At 51.3% G+C, this 18,312-nt stretch overlaps 5 protein-coding genes and 1 non-coding gene across 6 annotated transcripts; 3 read left to right on the top strand and 3 right to left on the bottom strand.

Moving 5' to 3' along the window:
• Window positions 1-32: 32 nt before the first annotated feature.
• Window positions 33-1,541, bottom strand: CC1G_03954 (selenocysteine lyase; the record flags this gene model as incomplete). The annotated part of the gene is made up of 4 exons (XM_001831011.2): window positions 1,144-1,541; window positions 733-1,079; window positions 254-670; window positions 33-197 (listed from the first exon to the last, which is right to left on the bottom strand). The coding sequence occupies exons 1-4, from the start codon at window positions 1,496-1,498 to the stop codon at window positions 33-35; spliced, it is 1,284 nt and encodes a 427-aa protein (XP_001831063.1). The 5' UTR covers window positions 1,499-1,541.
• Window positions 1,542-2,957: 1,416 nt separating this feature from the next.
• Window positions 2,958-3,039, top strand: CC1G_20137. The gene has a single exon. It is a non-coding gene; the product is annotated as a tRNA-Asn (tRNA).
• A 369-nt stretch (window positions 3,040-3,408) lies between these two features.
• CC1G_03953 (hypothetical protein) lies at window positions 3,409-4,928 on the top strand (the record flags this gene model as incomplete). The annotated part of the gene is made up of 4 exons (XM_001831010.2): window positions 3,409-3,413; window positions 3,445-3,579; window positions 3,647-3,812; window positions 3,876-4,928. The coding sequence occupies 4 exons, from the start codon at window positions 3,409-3,411 to the stop codon at window positions 4,926-4,928; spliced, it is 1,359 nt and encodes a 452-aa protein (XP_001831062.2).
• A 95-nt stretch (window positions 4,929-5,023) lies between these two features.
• CC1G_03952 (hypothetical protein) lies at window positions 5,024-8,508 on the bottom strand (the record flags this gene model as incomplete). Its single annotated transcript, XM_001831009.2, has 7 exons — window positions 5,024-5,439; window positions 5,584-5,986; window positions 6,226-6,465; window positions 6,605-7,450; window positions 7,518-7,843; window positions 7,928-8,169; window positions 8,240-8,508. 7 exons carry the CDS (start codon window positions 8,506-8,508, stop codon window positions 5,024-5,026), a joined length of 2,742 nt encoding a protein of 913 aa, XP_001831061.2.
• A 608-nt stretch (window positions 8,509-9,116) lies between these two features.
• Window positions 9,117-10,045, top strand: CC1G_14772 (vps28 protein; the record flags this gene model as incomplete). Its single annotated transcript, XM_002910748.1, has 5 exons — window positions 9,117-9,277; window positions 9,356-9,458; window positions 9,527-9,637; window positions 9,697-9,839; window positions 9,907-10,045. The coding sequence occupies 5 exons, from the start codon at window positions 9,117-9,119 to the stop codon at window positions 10,043-10,045; spliced, it is 657 nt and encodes a 218-aa protein (XP_002910794.1).
• Window positions 10,046-11,684: 1,639 nt separating this feature from the next.
• On the bottom strand, window positions 11,685-13,680 carry CC1G_03949 (salicylate hydroxylase; the record flags this gene model as incomplete). The annotated part of the gene is made up of 11 exons (XM_001831006.2): window positions 11,685-11,993; window positions 12,062-12,112; window positions 12,178-12,267; window positions 12,346-12,519; window positions 12,596-12,613; window positions 12,680-13,065; window positions 13,136-13,204; window positions 13,259-13,339; window positions 13,401-13,493; window positions 13,550-13,581; window positions 13,646-13,680. 11 exons carry the CDS (start codon window positions 13,678-13,680, stop codon window positions 11,685-11,687), a joined length of 1,338 nt encoding a protein of 445 aa, XP_001831058.2.
• Window positions 13,681-18,312: the final 4,632 nt, after the last annotated feature.

Below are 18,312 nucleotides of genomic sequence, written 5' to 3'. Positions count from 1 at the left end.
CGGAAATCAGAAGAACAGGTGAATTGGATAGATTACGCAGAGAGGACCTCCTTAAGTACATCGATAATGCGAAGTACTTCGTTCACCGTGTTGTAGTGCACTAATGAAATGCGGACGACGCCGTCATCCATGTCAATCTTGGGGTCCAGGTCGTTCAGAAGGGTGTACGCGTAGACATGGCCATTCCGAATGCCAATCTAGATGAACGACTTGTCAGTCATGGAAACCTGGGTAGGAACTGGGAATGACATACGGTTTCCTTTTCGTCGAAGGCTTTGACGATATCCCGACTTCTGAGGGCCTTTGGTCCAACCACGACGAAACTGACCGTTGGGACTCGGCTGAGATCGACGGTCGATTGTCCAACTATGCGAACACCTCTTTCCCATTGGGCAGGAGCTGTGAGGAATTCCAAGAGCGGCTTCAACAATGTCTGCTCGTGCTCTGCGATTGCCTCGAACGAAGCTTTGAGATCGTTTGCCGAGGTGAGAGAACGGAGGTATTGGATGACGCCTGTGGTGGCATATACGAGTTCGTAGCCAGGCCCACCGGGTTGGAGTTTGTACGAAGGAGAGGCGTCGACGTCGATGAAGTGATGGACAAGGGAAGACACTGATTGTTCGAGAGATGTTTCTCGGACGTAGAGCGCGGAGATGTGGGGACCATAGACCTAGTCTAATAGTCAGTTCCAACTTCCGGTAGCCTGAGAAAAAAACAGACCGAAGTTCGCACCTTGTAGTAAGAGAGGACCGCAAAGTTGACATCCCAATCTTGCACATCGATCAGGCGATGAGGGGCGTACGCGACGCAATCCACGGAGATCTCGACCTTTGGTGCTCCCATTGCACGCACTTGCGCTCGAAGGGCTTTGACGACGTCTTTGACGGGTACGATGCTTCCGAGAATGTTGGAGCAGGCGGTGAATGCTATGATTCGGGTTCTGGAAGAGACGAGGGAGAGGGCGTCTTCCACTTTCAGTGCAATCGAGTATGGGTTGGATTCCTCGGTGGGTCGGGCTTTCCAGTATTTGATCACGGCGCCGGTGCGACTCGCTAGTTTCTTCCATGGACCGACGTTGGCTGTATAGGCGGGCTGTCAGCTAAAAATCGTTTATCATTCAACGGAGGTCCGTCCAATATATACCTTCGTGCTCCCCTGTAATGATAAACTCGTCCCCGGCCTTTATGTCTTTCTCCAAGCTTCGCGCAAGGTTCTCGAGATTCAGGGTAGAGCTGGATCCGAACACAATCTCGTTAGGAGATTTGGCGTTGAACAGTTTCGTTGCTTCTTGAGGAGCTTCCACCAGAACCCGTTGGGTGCTGGTACGCGAGAGGGAGTATGTGGCCCCGAGCTGTGCGTTTGTGTTGATAATGTAGTCGGTAAGCCTGTCGATTACTTCTTGGGCAATTTGTGATCCACCAGCGTTGTCTGCAAATAGAAATCCTGATTCCAATGAAGGAAATTGCGCTCTAGCTCGGTGTACGTCGAAGGAAGGCATAGCAGAAAAACCAGATGATGCTAAGAACGATAAGTAACTTAGGTTTGAGGGGAGTTCTGAATCTTTGTCAATGTCGCAAAGCGAGTATTAATAGTTGTTCCAAGGCCCGGAGGCCTCGCTGGCAGCGTAATCCGCAGGCTGCACGTAGCTTCGAATGACATACCAGTCAGAGTCATATGGTGAAATTCGAAGGCAGGGAGGTGTCAGCAAATGTTACATTGTAACCGCACCCAGATCCAGTGACCTTCTCTCTCGGATCTCTATCCATAGCGTCGGGTGCTCCTTTCCGTTCTCGTGGAACTACAGTCATTACCCGGCCAGTGGGAAATGACCCCCCAGTGGGAAGGATGCTTTTTGTAACCTGGGTGTCATGGAATCTCCCTCGGAGAAATTGTTTTGGGGTAGATAGATAGGTAATGCACTTTGGATAGCAGTTTGAAGACTATCGGTCTAAAGAGACACTTGCGATACTCAGTAGATGGTGTCGAAAAAGTGATTTTTTCAGTACTTTTAAGATTCACTCGTATCTATGTTCATTGGGAGCGAAAAAAAGGGATATCAGTGCTTCTTCAGTTCGTATCTACTACGTTAGCGCGTATACATGGGTGGAATAGATGAATTCCACGAAATCGTTAATCTTGAGGAGGAGGGGGAGGTCAAGCAGTGATGGCACCTGTCACACACCAAAAGGGGAAAGACGCGACACGTCTGAAAAACCATCCTCTTCACGATGTGTCACGAAATTGACCTCACACTGAACGGTAAACACCTCGTCCAACTCAAAAAGAAGAAGGATGCGGATGAAAACGAAGAATATGACGACGAAATGGAAGTCAAGGACTCAGACAATTAACGAGGTCCTTGCCTTTTGAGGACACATCAATCTGTGACTTGATGTGACAGTCACGTCCCACTGGCTAGGTATGGGGCCGATAACGAGCACCTCCACTGATTTTCAAATCTCTATCCATTTACTGCACAAGTCCATTGATTAACTGCATATTCTAGTACTTGTACCTATCTTACATCCTAATATCAAGTTTATTTTGCGGAGAGGCCAACACAGAATTTCTCCGACACGTTTCCAATTTTGCTGTCCCACTGGCCGGGTAATGACTGTACGACCTTGAGCTATTGGAGATTGCATGAATACAGCGCCAGAACTCCTTAGATCTGGGAGTTATCGGTTCCGGTTCATGAAACGGTTGGATTGTATGAATCAAAAGAAGCGGTAAGTACTAAGAACATTGGTGAGGTACACTGATGCCTGGCTGAATCACAGCCGAGCTCAAGACGGTAGTCGCACAATTCTGCGTTAACCTTCACCCCGTCAAGAGTAATTAGGTTTAATCAAAAACAGACGCACTGACAATGATTCAACGGTTGTGAACTTTGGCAATGAGGATGGTCCTTTCCCGACACTTTTTCTGTTGTTGAGCATAGAAGTACCCCTATCACATGCCCCATGGCTGAGTTGGTTACAGCGTCCGACTGTTATTGTGACTATCGGAAGGTCGTGAGTTCGAGCCTCACTGGGGCAGGTCAAGGACCATTACTTTTTCCTTCTTCTCTTCTTACAAGGGAAGAAGAACACACTTTCCGGCATGGAAATGCACTCCTTTCAATAGGGTACTTGTATCTTTCCGACACACTATTTACTATGTAAACGAAATGATTTCTAATACCGAGGTGGCTACATATCTGTTCCGAAATCGGCAGCGCCAGCAGCGGCTCCTCAAGAGCCGCATCACGTCTTGCCCTGAAACTCAAACGTTCAACCGTCTCGATGGTCATGAAATCTCCATGAACCTTCAACGATTCTTCAAGACGGTTCTTCCAAGGCACGCACAGAACAGGCTTTTCTCGACGCTACCCACCACCACCACCGCCGCCGCAACGAGCTGTACACAATGGCGTACAACTCTAGTCTCACATTCGCATTCTAGTTCGAGGAGCGGGTTGCAGACGAGGAGGAAAAGGAGGACCTATAGTTCCGCAGCAGCAGCCGCACGGCCACCTCCCAACTCCCGACAGCAGTCTCGCAACCCAAATCCTAATGAAGGAGAAGAAAAGCCAGAGTTGTGAGTCTCTCTCTCTCTCTTTTTGTCCGTTCCGTGAAAAGGATCGAGGAAGAAACTGAATGCTAAGGTCGAAGGAATCTAGGACGTCTAAACAAGGGGAATGGGAGGAGGATTATGCTCGTCTAATCCGCGAACGAGCAGCCGAACTGGCTAAAAGCGGTGTGCAAGTCGACCCTGAAGACCTTATCAAACTCGAGGAATCGAATAGGGAGGGTGGGGATGACATTTTAATCGTGCGTCTCCAATGTCTTACTCTTTATATTGGTACCCAAACACTAATGTTGGGATTGAAATAGGACATGGACCACGTCAACGCCATCCTGGACTACGCCAACACGCACTGGCCGCGCACAAAGACATTGCCCACCGGCTGGTCCTGCACCTGGCCCAACTGGGAAAACCTCATCTCCTTCTTCTACCCAACCTCCCAATACTTTGTCGTCATCCCCCAAATCGACTTTATCATCAACGTCCGCTACGCCATACCAGGAGAAGTCCAGCCCGTCATGTTCAACAACGACCTGAACGCATTCGTGTTCGAGGTGGTCGAGAGAAAATCTGAGGAAGAAGTGCAAGCTCAAATGGCCAAAGACAAAGAGCAACTGGAGCGGGAACGCCAAAAAGACCAAGACAGACACCGCAAACTGTACTACCTCGACTGGGAAGAAGGCGAGCTGTACCACATAACCAACGCGCACACACCGCGGCAGCTCGCGCGCCTCATGATCCACAGCGGCGGGCTCTCCGCGCTCTCCCTCTCCCTGATCCAGTCAGACCCCAAAGGCGAGGAAGTAGCAGACCGCATCCTCGCGCGCGACGCCTCCGTCGTCCCTCTCCTCGAAGAAAACTACCTCGGGTACACACCCGTCCCATCCACCGACCTCTCCAACCACTACCTCCAAGAAACCGAGCAACTGATGGAGGAACTCGGCTACGGCACCCTCCTCGACGAGTACGACCGCGCCAATATGGACCCCGAACTCCGCGCCGAGAGCGACAGGGCGTACCAGCAGCTCCTCCACTTTATCAGACTCATGTCGAGCGGCCGGGAGCAGCAAGAGTTTAGCAGGCAGCTGCTGCAGGTCATGAAGCAGGTCACACCTGAGGAGCTCAAGCCTATGCATGATTTGTTCCAGCTGTTTAGGAATTTGGGCCCGGAGCATATTCCGGTTGTGTCTGAGGAGTTGAGGAGGCATTATTTGCATTTGGAGAGGGAGGTGCAGGCCGAGTCGCAGGTTTTGGGAGAGGTGTTGGCTGAGTTGAAGCGGCAGCGGGAGGTGATGAAGGGTGGTGGTGACTCGGAGCAGGCGCAGGGGCAAGCACAAGGGGAGCAAGGCAAGAAAGATTAGTCGCCTATTGTCATTAGAACAATCTATCTACATTACATACTCCTCGTTAACTGTCCGATGCTACCTCTGTCTAATTGCACTCCTACTTGTAATTACTAGATAACAATCACACCTCCAATACACCCCATAAGCAGCGCATCCACCGTCCCACCCGTCGTCTCCTCCAACCACCGATCCATCCTCTCAAAAAGCTCCATCGGTGCATTATCATTCCCCAACCCATCCTTCTTCTTCCCTTCTTCCCCTTGCCCACCAGCCTCCTCCTCCTCCAACGCCCTGCGCCGGAGCACCCACTCCCTCCTCTTCCCAGGCCACACCGCGTCCTCCCTAAGTCCCATAAAATTAATCTTGAGCCTCCCACCCGGGTTCTGCGGCGTCAACCGGATGGTCAGTTGCAACTCGTACACGTCGGTACCGTAGAACGAAGCCTCCTTGACGTGGTGCCGCGCGAATTCGTTGGGCGGGTTTTGGTCGAGCGACCAGGAGAGGACGTGCGCGTCGAATGCGATGGCTGGAGGGTTTTTTTTTTTTGAATGGGTGGTAGATAGATCCGGTAATTTGAGTCGTTATTTTTTGAATCGTTGGTGTATTGGTGGGAAGCATTGAATCAGTGGATGAGAATTCAAACCCCAAAGAGAGCATAGCATAGACGCACCAGTCCAGATCAACCCAGGATGCTCGATCTTCACACTCAAACTCCTCGTTCCATGTACAAAATCGGTGGTATCATCCACAGCTGAGATCTTAAACTCTTTCTTCCCTCCTAGCCATGGACTATTATACTCCTTCGCAACGGGCAAAGGTACCTTGTACGGTGTGAGGAACTGGCTAAAAGGGTAGAGAGAGTCCCAGTCCGAGTTGTGGTCGTTCATCGTGACTGCGATGGCCGAGGGTGCTGGGACGGCGTTGTCGTTGGCTTGGCTGGTGTTGTTTTGGTCGGTTGTGGTGTTGTGGTTGGTGGAGGAGGAGGAGGCGGTAGAGACCCCAAACTCGTCTACGATCCTCGAGACGAGCTCTGGGAGGCCCGGGGCGCCGTCTGCCGCTGCGAGGTGGAGGTGCTGTTCATGCGTCGTGATCTACATCCACCAACCCATCCATCCAAGTAAACAACCAATCAGAAAATCAGGGTTAGCATACGTGTTCTCTACGCATCCATATTCTCCACGATGCACGAGAGGAGGGAAGGGAAGGAGATAAGGAGGCAAGGAAAGAAGAGAGGGAGGGATGGAAAAGAGAGAAGGAGGTAAGGAAAAGAGAGGAGAGAAGGGAAAGAGAGAAAGAGGGGAAAAAAACGCACATTCTCCATATGAATAACAAACAACCTCTTCTGATGCATCTCATCAAACGGCTCCCTCCTCACAAACACAGCTACACTCGCCACAACCAGTATACTGCACACCAACACACCCCTCGTTAACGCGGTTTTGCCGAACCGGTGGGAGAGGGGGAGGAGGAGCGGGAGGGCGGGGGCGCCGAGGAGGGCGACGAGGGTGGCGATTAGGTTGTCGGAGGGGGCGTCGGCGCCCATGCGGCCTGTCTGTGGGTTGGGGGAGGGTGGGGGGTGGTTAGAATGTGAGGTAAAGAGATAGAGAGGGGGTATAGAGAGAGAGAGGGGGGGGGGGGAGAGAGAGAGAGAGAGAGGGAGGGGAGAGGGGAGAGGAAGGGACATGACATACCAAAGGCACAAAAACCTCCAAAGTCGGAATCGCCAACAACGAACCCGTCAACAACGGAAACACGCTTCCCACAACATACGTCACCATCGAAACCTCCCCTCTCTCCCTCCCTCCCCTCTTAAACAACGGGTTAACCACCAACAAGGCAAAGAAAACCGGTACAGCGTTGATAAAAAATATCGCTGCCGAGCCAACGTTCAGCAGCTGGATCACAAGCGCGAGGAAAGTCTGCATGAGGATGAGGCTCGTCCAGATCGTGTGTTCGGAGACGGTGTCGATGGAGAGGTATTGCGATGATAGGGCGCCGAGGAGGGCGGCGGGTCCGTATAAGGCAAGGGGAGCGAACGGGCTCGTGAACCAGCTCAGCCCCCGGTTTAGGACGTGCTTCATTAGGAGGGCGAGGAGGTTTGGAGAGAGGATCGTAGCGGCTACTGCGGTTCCGACTGCGATGAACCCTTGGGACTGGACGGACCAGAATGATTCTTTCTTGCTTGGGGATTTTAACGCTGATTTGGGTTTCGAGGGTTTCTTCGGTGTGGTAGTAGTAGTAGTAGTAGAAGCAGAAGCAGAAATAGGGGGTGGAGGGGAGTTGAGCTCCGTATACGACATCCGCGCGTAGGCTAGGGCGGCTAGGAAGACCGATGCGTAGAGGATCTTCGCAACTGTAAACGAGTATTTGATGAATATCCTGCCTAGGTAGCCGAGGTAGACTGTGTGCGGTTTGGAGTACCCATTGGCGAGTTTGGCGAGCGGCGAGGAGTCGGAGGAGGTGAGGTATTTGATTAATGCGAGGGTGTTCTCGCCCATGTGTTGGGCTACCCCTGGAGAGATGTTCTCCACCAAGTCCTGTCACAAGGTATTAATAGCATTCAGGCCCAAGCAACGAACCCAACGACGCACACAGCACACTCACCTTGCGCATATGATACAAATAACTGTTCCCCACAATCGCCATATCCAAGCCGGTAATATCCATATACTCCTCGAATTGCCTAAAGTCGGTATCGGAGAGGATGATCCCGGAGCTGAAGATGTCGTTGGCGAAGACGGTGCCGTAGGGCCGGGGGACGTGGCTGTATGCGTCGATCATCTCCTCGGACGTGGCTTGGAAGAGCAGCTCGCGCCCGGTGGTGCCGGCTGCTTCGAGGTTGATGACTGCGCGCGCTGTTTTGGCTGTCGGGTGTTGTGTTGCGTAGAGGTGGGAGCCGTCTTGTAGGGATTCTTCTGCGTTGTTGAATACTGCATGATTTGCAAAGTGGTGGTGGTGAGGTGGGAGTGTGAGCGGACGGGATGCCAAACGGGTAGAGCGAGATGTTTACGCACAGAATATTACGGCGTGCTTGGGTGACCAATTTGGTGTGTCAACGAGCACGCGCATGCAGTCGAGCATCACGCCGACGGAGATGGCGTCGTCTGCTGCGCCTGGGCTCGGCAGGGTGCTGTCCAGATGCGCGTTGACGAGGAGAGCGTGCTCCTTCCCCTCGTTTGTCCCGTCCGAGATGCGGACGATGATGTTGCTCAGGTTGGCGTAGGTTTTGTACAGGCGTTTGCCCATCATGTCGAACCTAAGTAAAAGGAAGAGAGAAATTATGGCTGGAGGATTTGTTATTTAGATGAGTGGAGGACGAGACTCACCGATGGCTCCCGTCCCCTACTTGCCGCCATACTTCACATTCCAGTTCACGTCCGGTAGTCAAAGCAATCTCGTCGCAGTGTTCTTTAAAGTCTTCCGCCTGCTGCAGCATCCACGCATCTCCAAGCGCATGCTCCTTCGTCCCAACAGTGCGATAACCAATGTCCTCCGAGAGGTACTTGGCCACACGCAAGATGTTCGCTTCGGAAATCTGTGGTAGGCCTGTCGACGGGTCGACTCTGCATTTTAAAACACATTTCATTAGCTCCATTTTAAAAAGAGTTGGGAGTTGGAGGGTATTCACGGTTCAGTTAGTGGTGTAGGCAAGTCTGGTCGTGGTCACGTAGGTTAATCAGAGAGAGACCTTGAGCACACGACTGCCATGGACTCACTGCAATGGTTCCAATACGCCAACCAAGGCGCTCCGATGAACACAGGTGCCAGCACAAGCAGCGAACGTATCGGGCCCCATCGTCTAGCGTTCTTCATAGTCGTCGCTTCCTCGATGGAACGTTGAAACGGTCGTGGTGGATCCGTCGACACCACCGTTTCTGTAATGGGCCTGCTGTACTTGTACCCTATCAACCGTTTAGGGAATAGGTTGGTCCTTGGGCTTGATGTGGAGAGATCAGATGGATTAGAGCCTGTCTAAGTGTGCGTCTATGTCTGGGATCCTCTGGACAACTGCCGCTGCTCGTTGTCGCCGGTGTTTTCTATGGTCGACGGTCGTCTGTCGTAGTTCGGCGTCAACCCAGCTTTCGGGCTCTTTGCTGTACTTCGGCCCGCTCCATTCCGGTTCCTGATCCTGGCCCGGAAAGTGAACGGACGTTGATCGCAGCCCCCCACCATCGACGGTCGTCCTCGCCATCGCCAACAACGATGACGACGCAAACTCCGATATCCCTCGACGAAGAAGTCAGACTGTACACCTCCAACGCCGAACGAGAGAAATACAACCTCCTGGCTACGTTATTCGGCATCATCGTGGCGTTGGATTATCTGGAAAGGGCGTATGTTCGCGATTCGATAACAGCCGTTGAGTGAGTATCCCTTCTCCATTCTTCTTCTTTCTATTGCACAGGCGTGGAAGGGAAGATACTGAGGCAGGACTCTAAGAGGTACTCGCCGGCATGCACCCGGCTGCTATCGCAGTACAAGACCATGTTGAAATTGGTAGAAGACGACGTACCCTCCATTGAGGAGTTTATGGCCAGCTATCGGGTCAGTCCTCCTCCATCTGCCTTAAACGAACGATTCAATTCAAAGAGGGCTGACGACGAATGGTGTAGATGGACCACCCTGCAGCCCTGCACCGCATCCGAGTCGGTGTACCAGCGACTGTAGAGCACTCGAGTGAAGCAGGACCCGAAACTGCCAAATGGGTCGCTGCGACCACCCAGGTTCGTTTTATTCAGTCCCCTGGGTGGTTTGGATCTAAGACCTTATTTTATGTTTATAGAGCTTTATCACTCTCATGGACGCCCTCAAGCTTAACATGCGGGCTAAAGACCAGCTACACTCGCTCCTCCAAGAACTCGTTACAGGCTTCGCCCGTTTCAAAGGGAGCAAAGATTGGGAAGGGAGGAGTAAGATGGTTTCATGGTGCGTAGCTCCTCCACCCTCTTCTCCACCTCTCTTAATTAACCATGGACTTGCGGACGGGTACTAGGCTGATCACATTGAACGGCATGAAAGCATCAGAAGAGCTCACTGAAGAACAAGCACGCCAGTTCTTCTTCGACGTCGACCACGCCTACGCAGAGTTCTTCCGCAGCTTGGGAGGTGGGAAGGACGACGATCCGTCGTAACTCTCCGACTCATGATCAGTAACTCGCCGACTCACGATCAGTAACTTGCCGACTCAGTAACTTGTCCAGACCCGATTCCGGTACCACTTCCAGGACGGTACCACTTCTCAAGGCCACCTCTATACAGAAACCCTATCGTGTATACTATTCTTTTTCACTCTTTCCGAATAGATTTCAAGAACTCGATCGAAGCTTTCGCGATATATCAATGCCTACCTATGGCCCGACCATTACTTCCTCTTGTTCGATAATTCGGGGATCTAGGGAATATCCAATAACGTTGGTGACAAGCGATGCATTTCGATCTGACAACGCCCCGGGGAGGACGTACTCTGTACGAAGGACTTTCAATCACCATCGACCACATTATTTCCAGCCATGGCAAAGTAAGATTCGACACCTCATTCCGACGAGAACACTCACACCCAGTGCTACCTGGCTTCCCGCGAAACGTCGAGCGTCTGATTGGGAGTTGGAACGACCCTGAACATTGGATTATGTCAGCCCGTGATCATACAGTACATATAAGCGCCCGCTCGTTTCCCCTCGAGCACAGGGCTAGCGCTAGAAATCGAATCGGCATTTCCTCTTCCTCTGAGTCTGTGTGGTCCGAAGGGACCAGCTGACGCTGCTGTGCTTACAGTGCCGCCATAGACCGCCTGATCGACTTCTATGGAATACATACACTCATGTTCGAACAGAACATTGACATCAGAAAATGCGAGCTCGGTTCGTGGATCCCTTCGCGATATTTCGCTTCCCGGCGAGTACTAGTTACTGAAGTTATGTACTGACTGACATGCAACACGTCTTGTCATTGACGCATTGTTATCGCTTGTTTCTCGGAGATTCTGAGCTTAAGTTTCTTTCGATCTGTGTACTTATGTGTTCAGCCTGAGCTGGGAGCGGCGGAGAACGGTGTTAGCCATGGTATGTAGTAATCGGGAAGAGTTCAAGGTTCAAGAGCATGCAGCTTGTTCAGATTCAATATTCAATTTCCACCAGCTAATCTGACACTACATACTATACCTATCCGTCGTCATGCATTCATGATCCAAAGTCCGAGTCTGCAGTGATTCATGATTCGCGATTCATGATTCCCCATATCCATTGGTTTGTTTCGTAACAACGAAAAAAGCGGCGTATACACGGCTGGTAGAGGTGGTAGTAGTAGTAATACAAAGCAGTAAGTCGTAGTGGTACATCTCTATCGAAACATACTTTTCCATCCATTGTTTAAGTATTTGGTATGTATCCGTACTAGTACTGGCCCAACCGACCAACCAACCCCGGGCTGAGAACAATACTTATAAATCCTACAATCTTACATACATACATCTACATATATGTAGCTACAAAGCGAAAAATCGGACTCTCACCATGAGAGTTTGAAATTTGAATGAAATGAATGAATGAAGAAGAGCGGAGAGAGGCGGCGCTGCTAGGGAAAGCAGTGGGGTGGGGGGTATGCATGAAAAGACATGAAAGCTAAACCGCTAAGAGGTCGTGTCTGTCGTTAACGAGAAATAAGAAAGGAACCAAGGCCTGCCGAGTTTAATAAACCTCCCTCGAACCTCCCCCGAACCACGAGAAACCGAAAAAAAATCCTATCACACTGGCGCCTCTGTTCAAGTTAGCGTTATGACCCCTCCCTCAAAAGCCTCAACGCCTCCTGCATCAACGGCGCCGCCGACGTAAGCCACGACCACTCCCAATTCCTCGTAAACATCTCCCCATGCTTCCTCAGTATAGGATACATCTCTTCAGCAGACAGATGCGGATCGATATCGATGTTGTGGAACGTAAAGTACTGCGCGTTGCGCCGGTTCCGCTGGTCGACGTCCTGCGCAAACGGACGCCGCACGTGGTCGTAGATGCTTAGTGCGCGCGGGAGGGTTTCGCGGGTGGTTAGGGGGTTGAGGAGGAGGTTGCAGAGGACCCAGGCGTCCTGAATGGGGGTGGGTGGATGTGAGAGGTTAGATATGGACTGGGCGTTGTTGGGGTGGGATGGCTCACCTCGATGGCTTGGGCGGCACCGGCGCCTTGATGTGGACCACTCGCATGAGCCTGTATCACAGGGTATCAACAACGGGACCGGTGAATGAGAAGAAACAAAACAAAGAAAAGCTTACAGCATCTCCTATCAAGGCAACTCGGTCATGAACAAAACTTTTGAGCGGGCGAACGGTATGAATCGCCCATCGAAGGGGTCTTTCGATGCACTAAGAATAGGTAGCGGTAGGAGGGGATGCGGTGGTCAGTTTCTTCGCTTCGATGCAGGAAGAGGAAGGAAGGCTTACATCGAACAAAGCCTGGACTTCAGGTTCCCAGGTCTGGTACATACCAGCCACCTCGGCCCTATCTGATGGACACACCCATGGCCCGTTGAACTTTGTATCCTCCAGATCGTGTTGCGCTTTGAAAGCGACAAAGTTGACCATCTTGCCCTTTGCAATTGGATAGGCGATGACGTACTGGGAGATGGGAGAGAGAGAAATAAATAAACATGAGCCAGAGTCTTCACTGAAACGAATCCAAAGAACCACTTACGCCATTCTTTCCCAAATACTGGTAAGAAGGAAAGTCGTCGACGATCAGCACGGTTCGCACCTCATAAAGACAAGGAAAACGTACCTGTGTTGGCTGAGTGAAAACTCGGTGACCGGGTGCACGAGCATTGAGGCGTTCAGCGGGGATGAGAGCCCGGTAAGCATTGACTCCACTCCATAGTGGCTCGATGCAAGCGGTGTACTGCGCAGCTTCTGCCCACCGCTTCTGTGATTGCGCCAACTGAGCCTTCTCAGTCATCATGGAGCGACGGACCGCGGATTTGAGGCCATCCGCGCCAATAAGAACATCGCAGGTGGCAGTCGTCCCATCTTCGAACAGCATCTCGATAGGCCCCGCTGCGTGTTGAACATACGCTCGAAGCCGCTTCGAACAGTGCACCCTACACGACTTGGGCAGATTCCGGAGAAGCGCGGCTTGGAAGTCGGGTCGGTGGAAGGTCATCAGATTTCCTGGATTAAAAAAAAGAAAGTAGATTAAACGATGGGAGACGAAGGGAGAAGAAGGAAGCTTAGTGCTTACCTTTGGTTACCAGAGTATAGAACTCCACCCCCTCGGGCCTGTCGCTCTTTCGATAGTTGAAAGCAGTAACTAGGCCCCGTATGTCAAACAGAGTTGGATAGACGGGGTCGCGATAAGACGTACCTGGTCCATCCGTGGGCTTAATCTCAGTGGTCTTCAATAGATCTTGGTCGAGCCCTATCTTCCGAATGATCTCCCAAGCACCTGTTTGCGGAGAAGACATTGAATATCGAATTAGGAAGGTGGGTGTGGCGGCAGTGCTTACGGGAGAAAAGGCCTATTCCCGCGCCAAGTTCAGTGAGCTTCTCCGCTGCCTCGTAAATTTGCACTTCAACGTCTGGCGATTTCGAGAGTATCACTACGCAAGCGCCGTTAGCCAACGATATCCTTTGTCGATAACGACGTAACTCGCACCTGCAGCAGTCAAGCCCCCGATACCGCCCCCGCTATTCGTGGAAGGCATACGTCGATCAATGACCCCCCTTGAACGAGACAGGCAGCCAGACTGACCAAATGGCAACTCTAAATTTCGGACCAGAAGTCATAGTTGTCGATCAAGCACGGACGACGACGTTCGCTGAGGAGGAGGAGTGAGGAGGGTGGACCCAGAGGAATGTTGGAAGTGACTGAAAGGTTTAGGCCATTTTGTAGAATTTCTGGACCTCTCGGAAGACACGATTCAACCGGACTTCGTGTTTGAGGCATAGGGACCTTCAACCGAGAATCCCTGACATGCAAGATCTCAAAAGCAGATGGGGCCTTCCTGCTTTGTCAAATGGGGGAGGGCGTCCGTAACTGTCCCACGATCAAGTCGCGCCAATTCGAGCGTCAGTGGACCAGTTTATACACCGGACAATTCGTCACCAACCCACCCCTCGAAGGCAAGTATTCCAAGATATCCCCACCTTCGCGACTATTCGTGGTCAAGTGATCGTCTACCTTGGGCTACAGAAAGATGCAGAATCTTCAAGAGCCAAGCACCGCGAGGCACGCGGAAGCATAGGAAGCATGGCATTATGTTTGGAAACACCCAAGATTGATCCCGTATATTGCTGATTTCGCCCTCGGTTAACTCGAATTGGGAAGTGGGCTTTCATGAAAACATCGTGTATCAGCATCTCGTTACCCTTGAGAATGGTATTGTTCACAACACTTACCTTCGTAAGAAGCCCAATGTAGCGTCGAGAAACCCACACAGAAAGCAGTGTACAAGAGCAAATGTACCTTGTTCAGGAAATGGTCGATTACTTACATTCAGTCCGGAAGGGCTTGTGGTCACTTAATGCTATCAGCATTCGGCCGGATCCCTTTATACCTTGGAGATGGTCGGACTGTGCCCATGTTTGATTTAAGTCCGACTGCAGGGGACACCACATTGCGATGGTACGTTTCCGGCTGAAGAGCATTTGAGGTCCAGAGACCCGCTGAAGTCGGTTACATGAACGTGGTTTCCTTCCTCCAACGATAACCTCGACTTGACCTTGCGTGACACTGGCTTGGCCATCTACATTAATAGTTTCCATCACAACCAGAGCATCTCGGCCTGCTAGCCGCCACTCGTTAGTAACTGTCGAAGCTATAGTGGTACTAGCGTACAGCGATAAGAGACAATGAAAACAACAGTGATGTATTCGCACATACCAATTCACTAAGTGTACCGGGAGGCTGGAAAGGTCCCGCCAAACTCGACGAAAGAGCTCAGAAAACCAAAGCTTCTGGCATCGAATCCATCGCGTAGACGTCGTTGATTCCGGCGCCCTCAAGGGGCTGAGGAATCACGTAAAGTTTGAAGAGGAGAACATATGTGGCGACCATGACCATCCGCAACTCGCAAGGAGAAATGAAAGGGGTGAATTCGGAACAGCCCACGCTGGAAATCAATCGGCAGGCGGGTCCGAGACTCGGCAAACACGGCTCGGCGCCACTTGGCCGTACGGGCGGATTTTGATCGTACGCGAGCGCCAAGTGATGTCGGGCGCCTATTAGCCTCGTGTTCCTGGTGCTTGACTGTGCCTTGCCAGTTCCTTCCCCCCTGACAAATGTGAGTAGGCGCTTCCAGACAGACAGGGAAAGTGTGCAAAATGCCAGGAAAATCACACTATGGATCCTGAAACGATGTTGATTCCCGTTTCCAAGAGCGGGATGTTCTTTTTCATGGGTCCATCCCGCGAATTCTGGCCTAGACCGATCCTTATTCTTTGCGGCCTGGCCGCAACCACCACCCAACTTCCTATATAAACGGCTGAGCCGGACTCTCGGACAGGTAAACTAAAAATTGCCCTTCTCGCCCTCTTCAGTAGGTTCGAATATAACTGCCATGTGGTGTATACTTGTACATATTTCCACCAGAAAGACGGTGTTCATTCATCGGAGCTTCTGCTGTAAATCCATCTCTCGGTACCACTGCGGAACTCGACAGCTCCAAACTGGCTCCACCGGGACCTTAAACAATGTCCGAGCGGACAAGAAATCCATGGCCACCGTGGCCACCCGGATTGACGGACACTGTCCGATGGTCGTCGAGCGGTGCCGGAGAAAGATAATATCCACAATAGTGCACCAGTATCTTCTGCGCAAACAAGTAGGCGCCGATTAACAGATAGTCGGCGCCTAACGTTTTTATAATCTCCGAACTACCCACATCCGAACTGCAAGGCAGATTCACAGTTAAAACGAGACTGAAGTAACGTCGGAGTCCAAGGTCGACTCCACTCACCTAAATAAACCCCTGCAAGCAATCTACACATTTTGAACGTTTCCTATTGCAAGTCTCTGCGCGAAGAGCACATTCTCAAATGTACCGATACGGTCGGCGAACCCGGGACGTCCTATTTATCCTTGACGATAGGCCTCCCTTCGGGCCCACCTAGAACTCCTCGTCACACCGGGGACATGGGAAGGTCTCGTCAACACTCGCTGGCCCGAGGAGAGGACAGACATATTCATAGACGGAATTGAACCTTACATATGGGTCAAGTATAGGCGATTCCAATGGATCGGCTGAAAAAAACTAGCGCTTCACTCGGCAATTTCGTACCTCTCCTTACACTGAAAGTGCAGAAGGCAAGAGCAAGAAAGAAAGAAGTTTCGACTATGAAGTGTGGTAACATCTGGTAACATTGACATGGGCGTTTTTATCTGATGGAAGATGCACACATGTGATCCACCTTTCCTAAAACCAAGGGATCTGTTCCCAAAACTAAGTTGAAGAACACTTCGTACATCACAACTCTCAATGACGATCCACGCAAACTGACATCACCCATCCTTCTTTTCTATATCTTCTCGCCTTTGTGGCTGAAGTTCACACAGACTTAGTCTCAATATAAACCATCGAACCCATCTCACACTCAGTTCATAACTGAATTGCCCCAGTCGAACGTCCTTTTCCCGCTTCTCCTTATCGAACCCTTTCATTAAACGAGTTTGCTTCATTCACAGTCTTCGCGTTTCGAACGTCTTTACTCGGCGCCTGTGAACAGAACGAACTCGATATTAACACGGCACTGGACAGCGTGACTTTCCAGACTCCTCTGACAGCCGGGCCTCGTTCGATCACTCGTCAACCTGGAGATGACCAGACGACGGTTTTCACGGATCCGTATTCCAAGAATAACACGATTTAGTCGGTCGAAAGCCTCCGCGAGGCAACGCCCAGCCCACGGGAGCGTTTCTCGGATTTACACAACTATGTAAAGCCCTGCCGTTAGTAGCCGTTACTCCAGAGGGCTTCTATTGCCCGAAATGTGGCTGGCAGTCCCAGGCCAAACACTTGGTCTTCCAACAGTCGTCTTCGAAGGCTGTGATTGACAAAGAGTAATAATCTCTCTTCACTTCACAACTTGAAGTGCCCACAATAGAGTACTTGACGTTGAATGGAAGTGGCTGCGAAGTGCTGCATAGTGCTAGAGTCCCACCTCAGAAGATGCAGATGCGCCGCGTAGCGTGAATTACATACATTTTGCAGTTAAAAGTAGCGCAGCGGCGGCGAGGCACAGATAAAGCTTAACAGGATGGCCGCCAGCCCTTCGGCGTTATCAAATATAGAATAATCCGAGTCCACCACCGAGAGCGTGACCTCGGAAGAATACGCCCTCTCGTACAACCTTCCATCCACATGTTGTACCGTTAGATGTTATCTTTTTCCACTGTAGCTTATGTCCGCCGATAGCAGCCCACAGGAAGACACCCAAAAGAGCATAAACACCTCAGCGCCTCCGACTCTCCCGAGGACGCCAGGAATCATGATCAACAGCCGCACCAAAAAGTCAGATATGACGCACAAATCGGCTTTAGGGAGGGTATAACTGTGAGTGCACAAAGAAGCAAAGGGGGAAAGCAAAGCAATCTCTCGCTCATTTATGCCATGATCATCCCCTCCTTCGCCCCACCCACCCCTCCGGCGCAACACCACGAGCACGGGTAGGCGACCTCAATCCTCGCAAAAGGCTCCGAAAGTAAGTACCGATTGCAGCGTCCTTGTCATGTATACCTGTGTAGCTCGCTGGGCGCCGTTGCAAGTAATTGGTCTGCCTGCTCTCATAGATCGCGTTTAGCTGCCACGAACCGTAAGAGCGCTGATTGAGCGCCTCCGTGAAATTCGAACCTATTATGAAGTCAAAACACCGGTGCACCCTCGCAGTGGCCAGCCCAGAGTGCAAGAGTTCGACAAGAGGATTCGGTGAGTGGTCTTGAGGTTTGCCAACCTTTATTTCGGCATGGGTTGCTGGTGACAGTCGAACGGGTAGCCAGAGGTCGCCATACGTAGGCTTTCTCCACTTTGCCCAAGAGATCGTCTTGTTTAAACAATCGCCACCTCCTCTCTCGAGGGGCCACGGTGTATGGACCTATTTTAGGTAGAATGAGTACTCTCTCCATCGGCTAACGATAGGGCCTAGGTGATGCATTCGTTGCCACAAACCCATTTCATCGGCCCCAGACAATTCACTTTCAGATGTTGGGCCCCAACTTGAGGTTAATTAACACCACAGCATGTTCCCCTCCCTGGGGTACTGGAACCAATGTCCCTTTATCAAGGGACAAGTTGGAATGGCCTGGGTCTAGGGCGGAGCTGGATTAATGGAAGTTCGTCGCTCACACATACGTACACGTCTCGAGAGGTAACGAAGGAGTGAAAGACTCTTAGACAAGGTGAATGCAACAACATGCCAGTCGTT

This window comes from Coprinopsis cinerea, assembly GCF_000182895.1.
Source record: "Coprinopsis cinerea okayama7#130 chromosome 7 map unlocalized cont3.7, whole genome shotgun sequence".
NCBI lineage: Eukaryota > Fungi > Basidiomycota > Agaricomycetes > Agaricales > Psathyrellaceae > Coprinopsis > Coprinopsis cinerea.
This window is presented reverse-complemented; position numbering and strand designations above follow the sequence as displayed.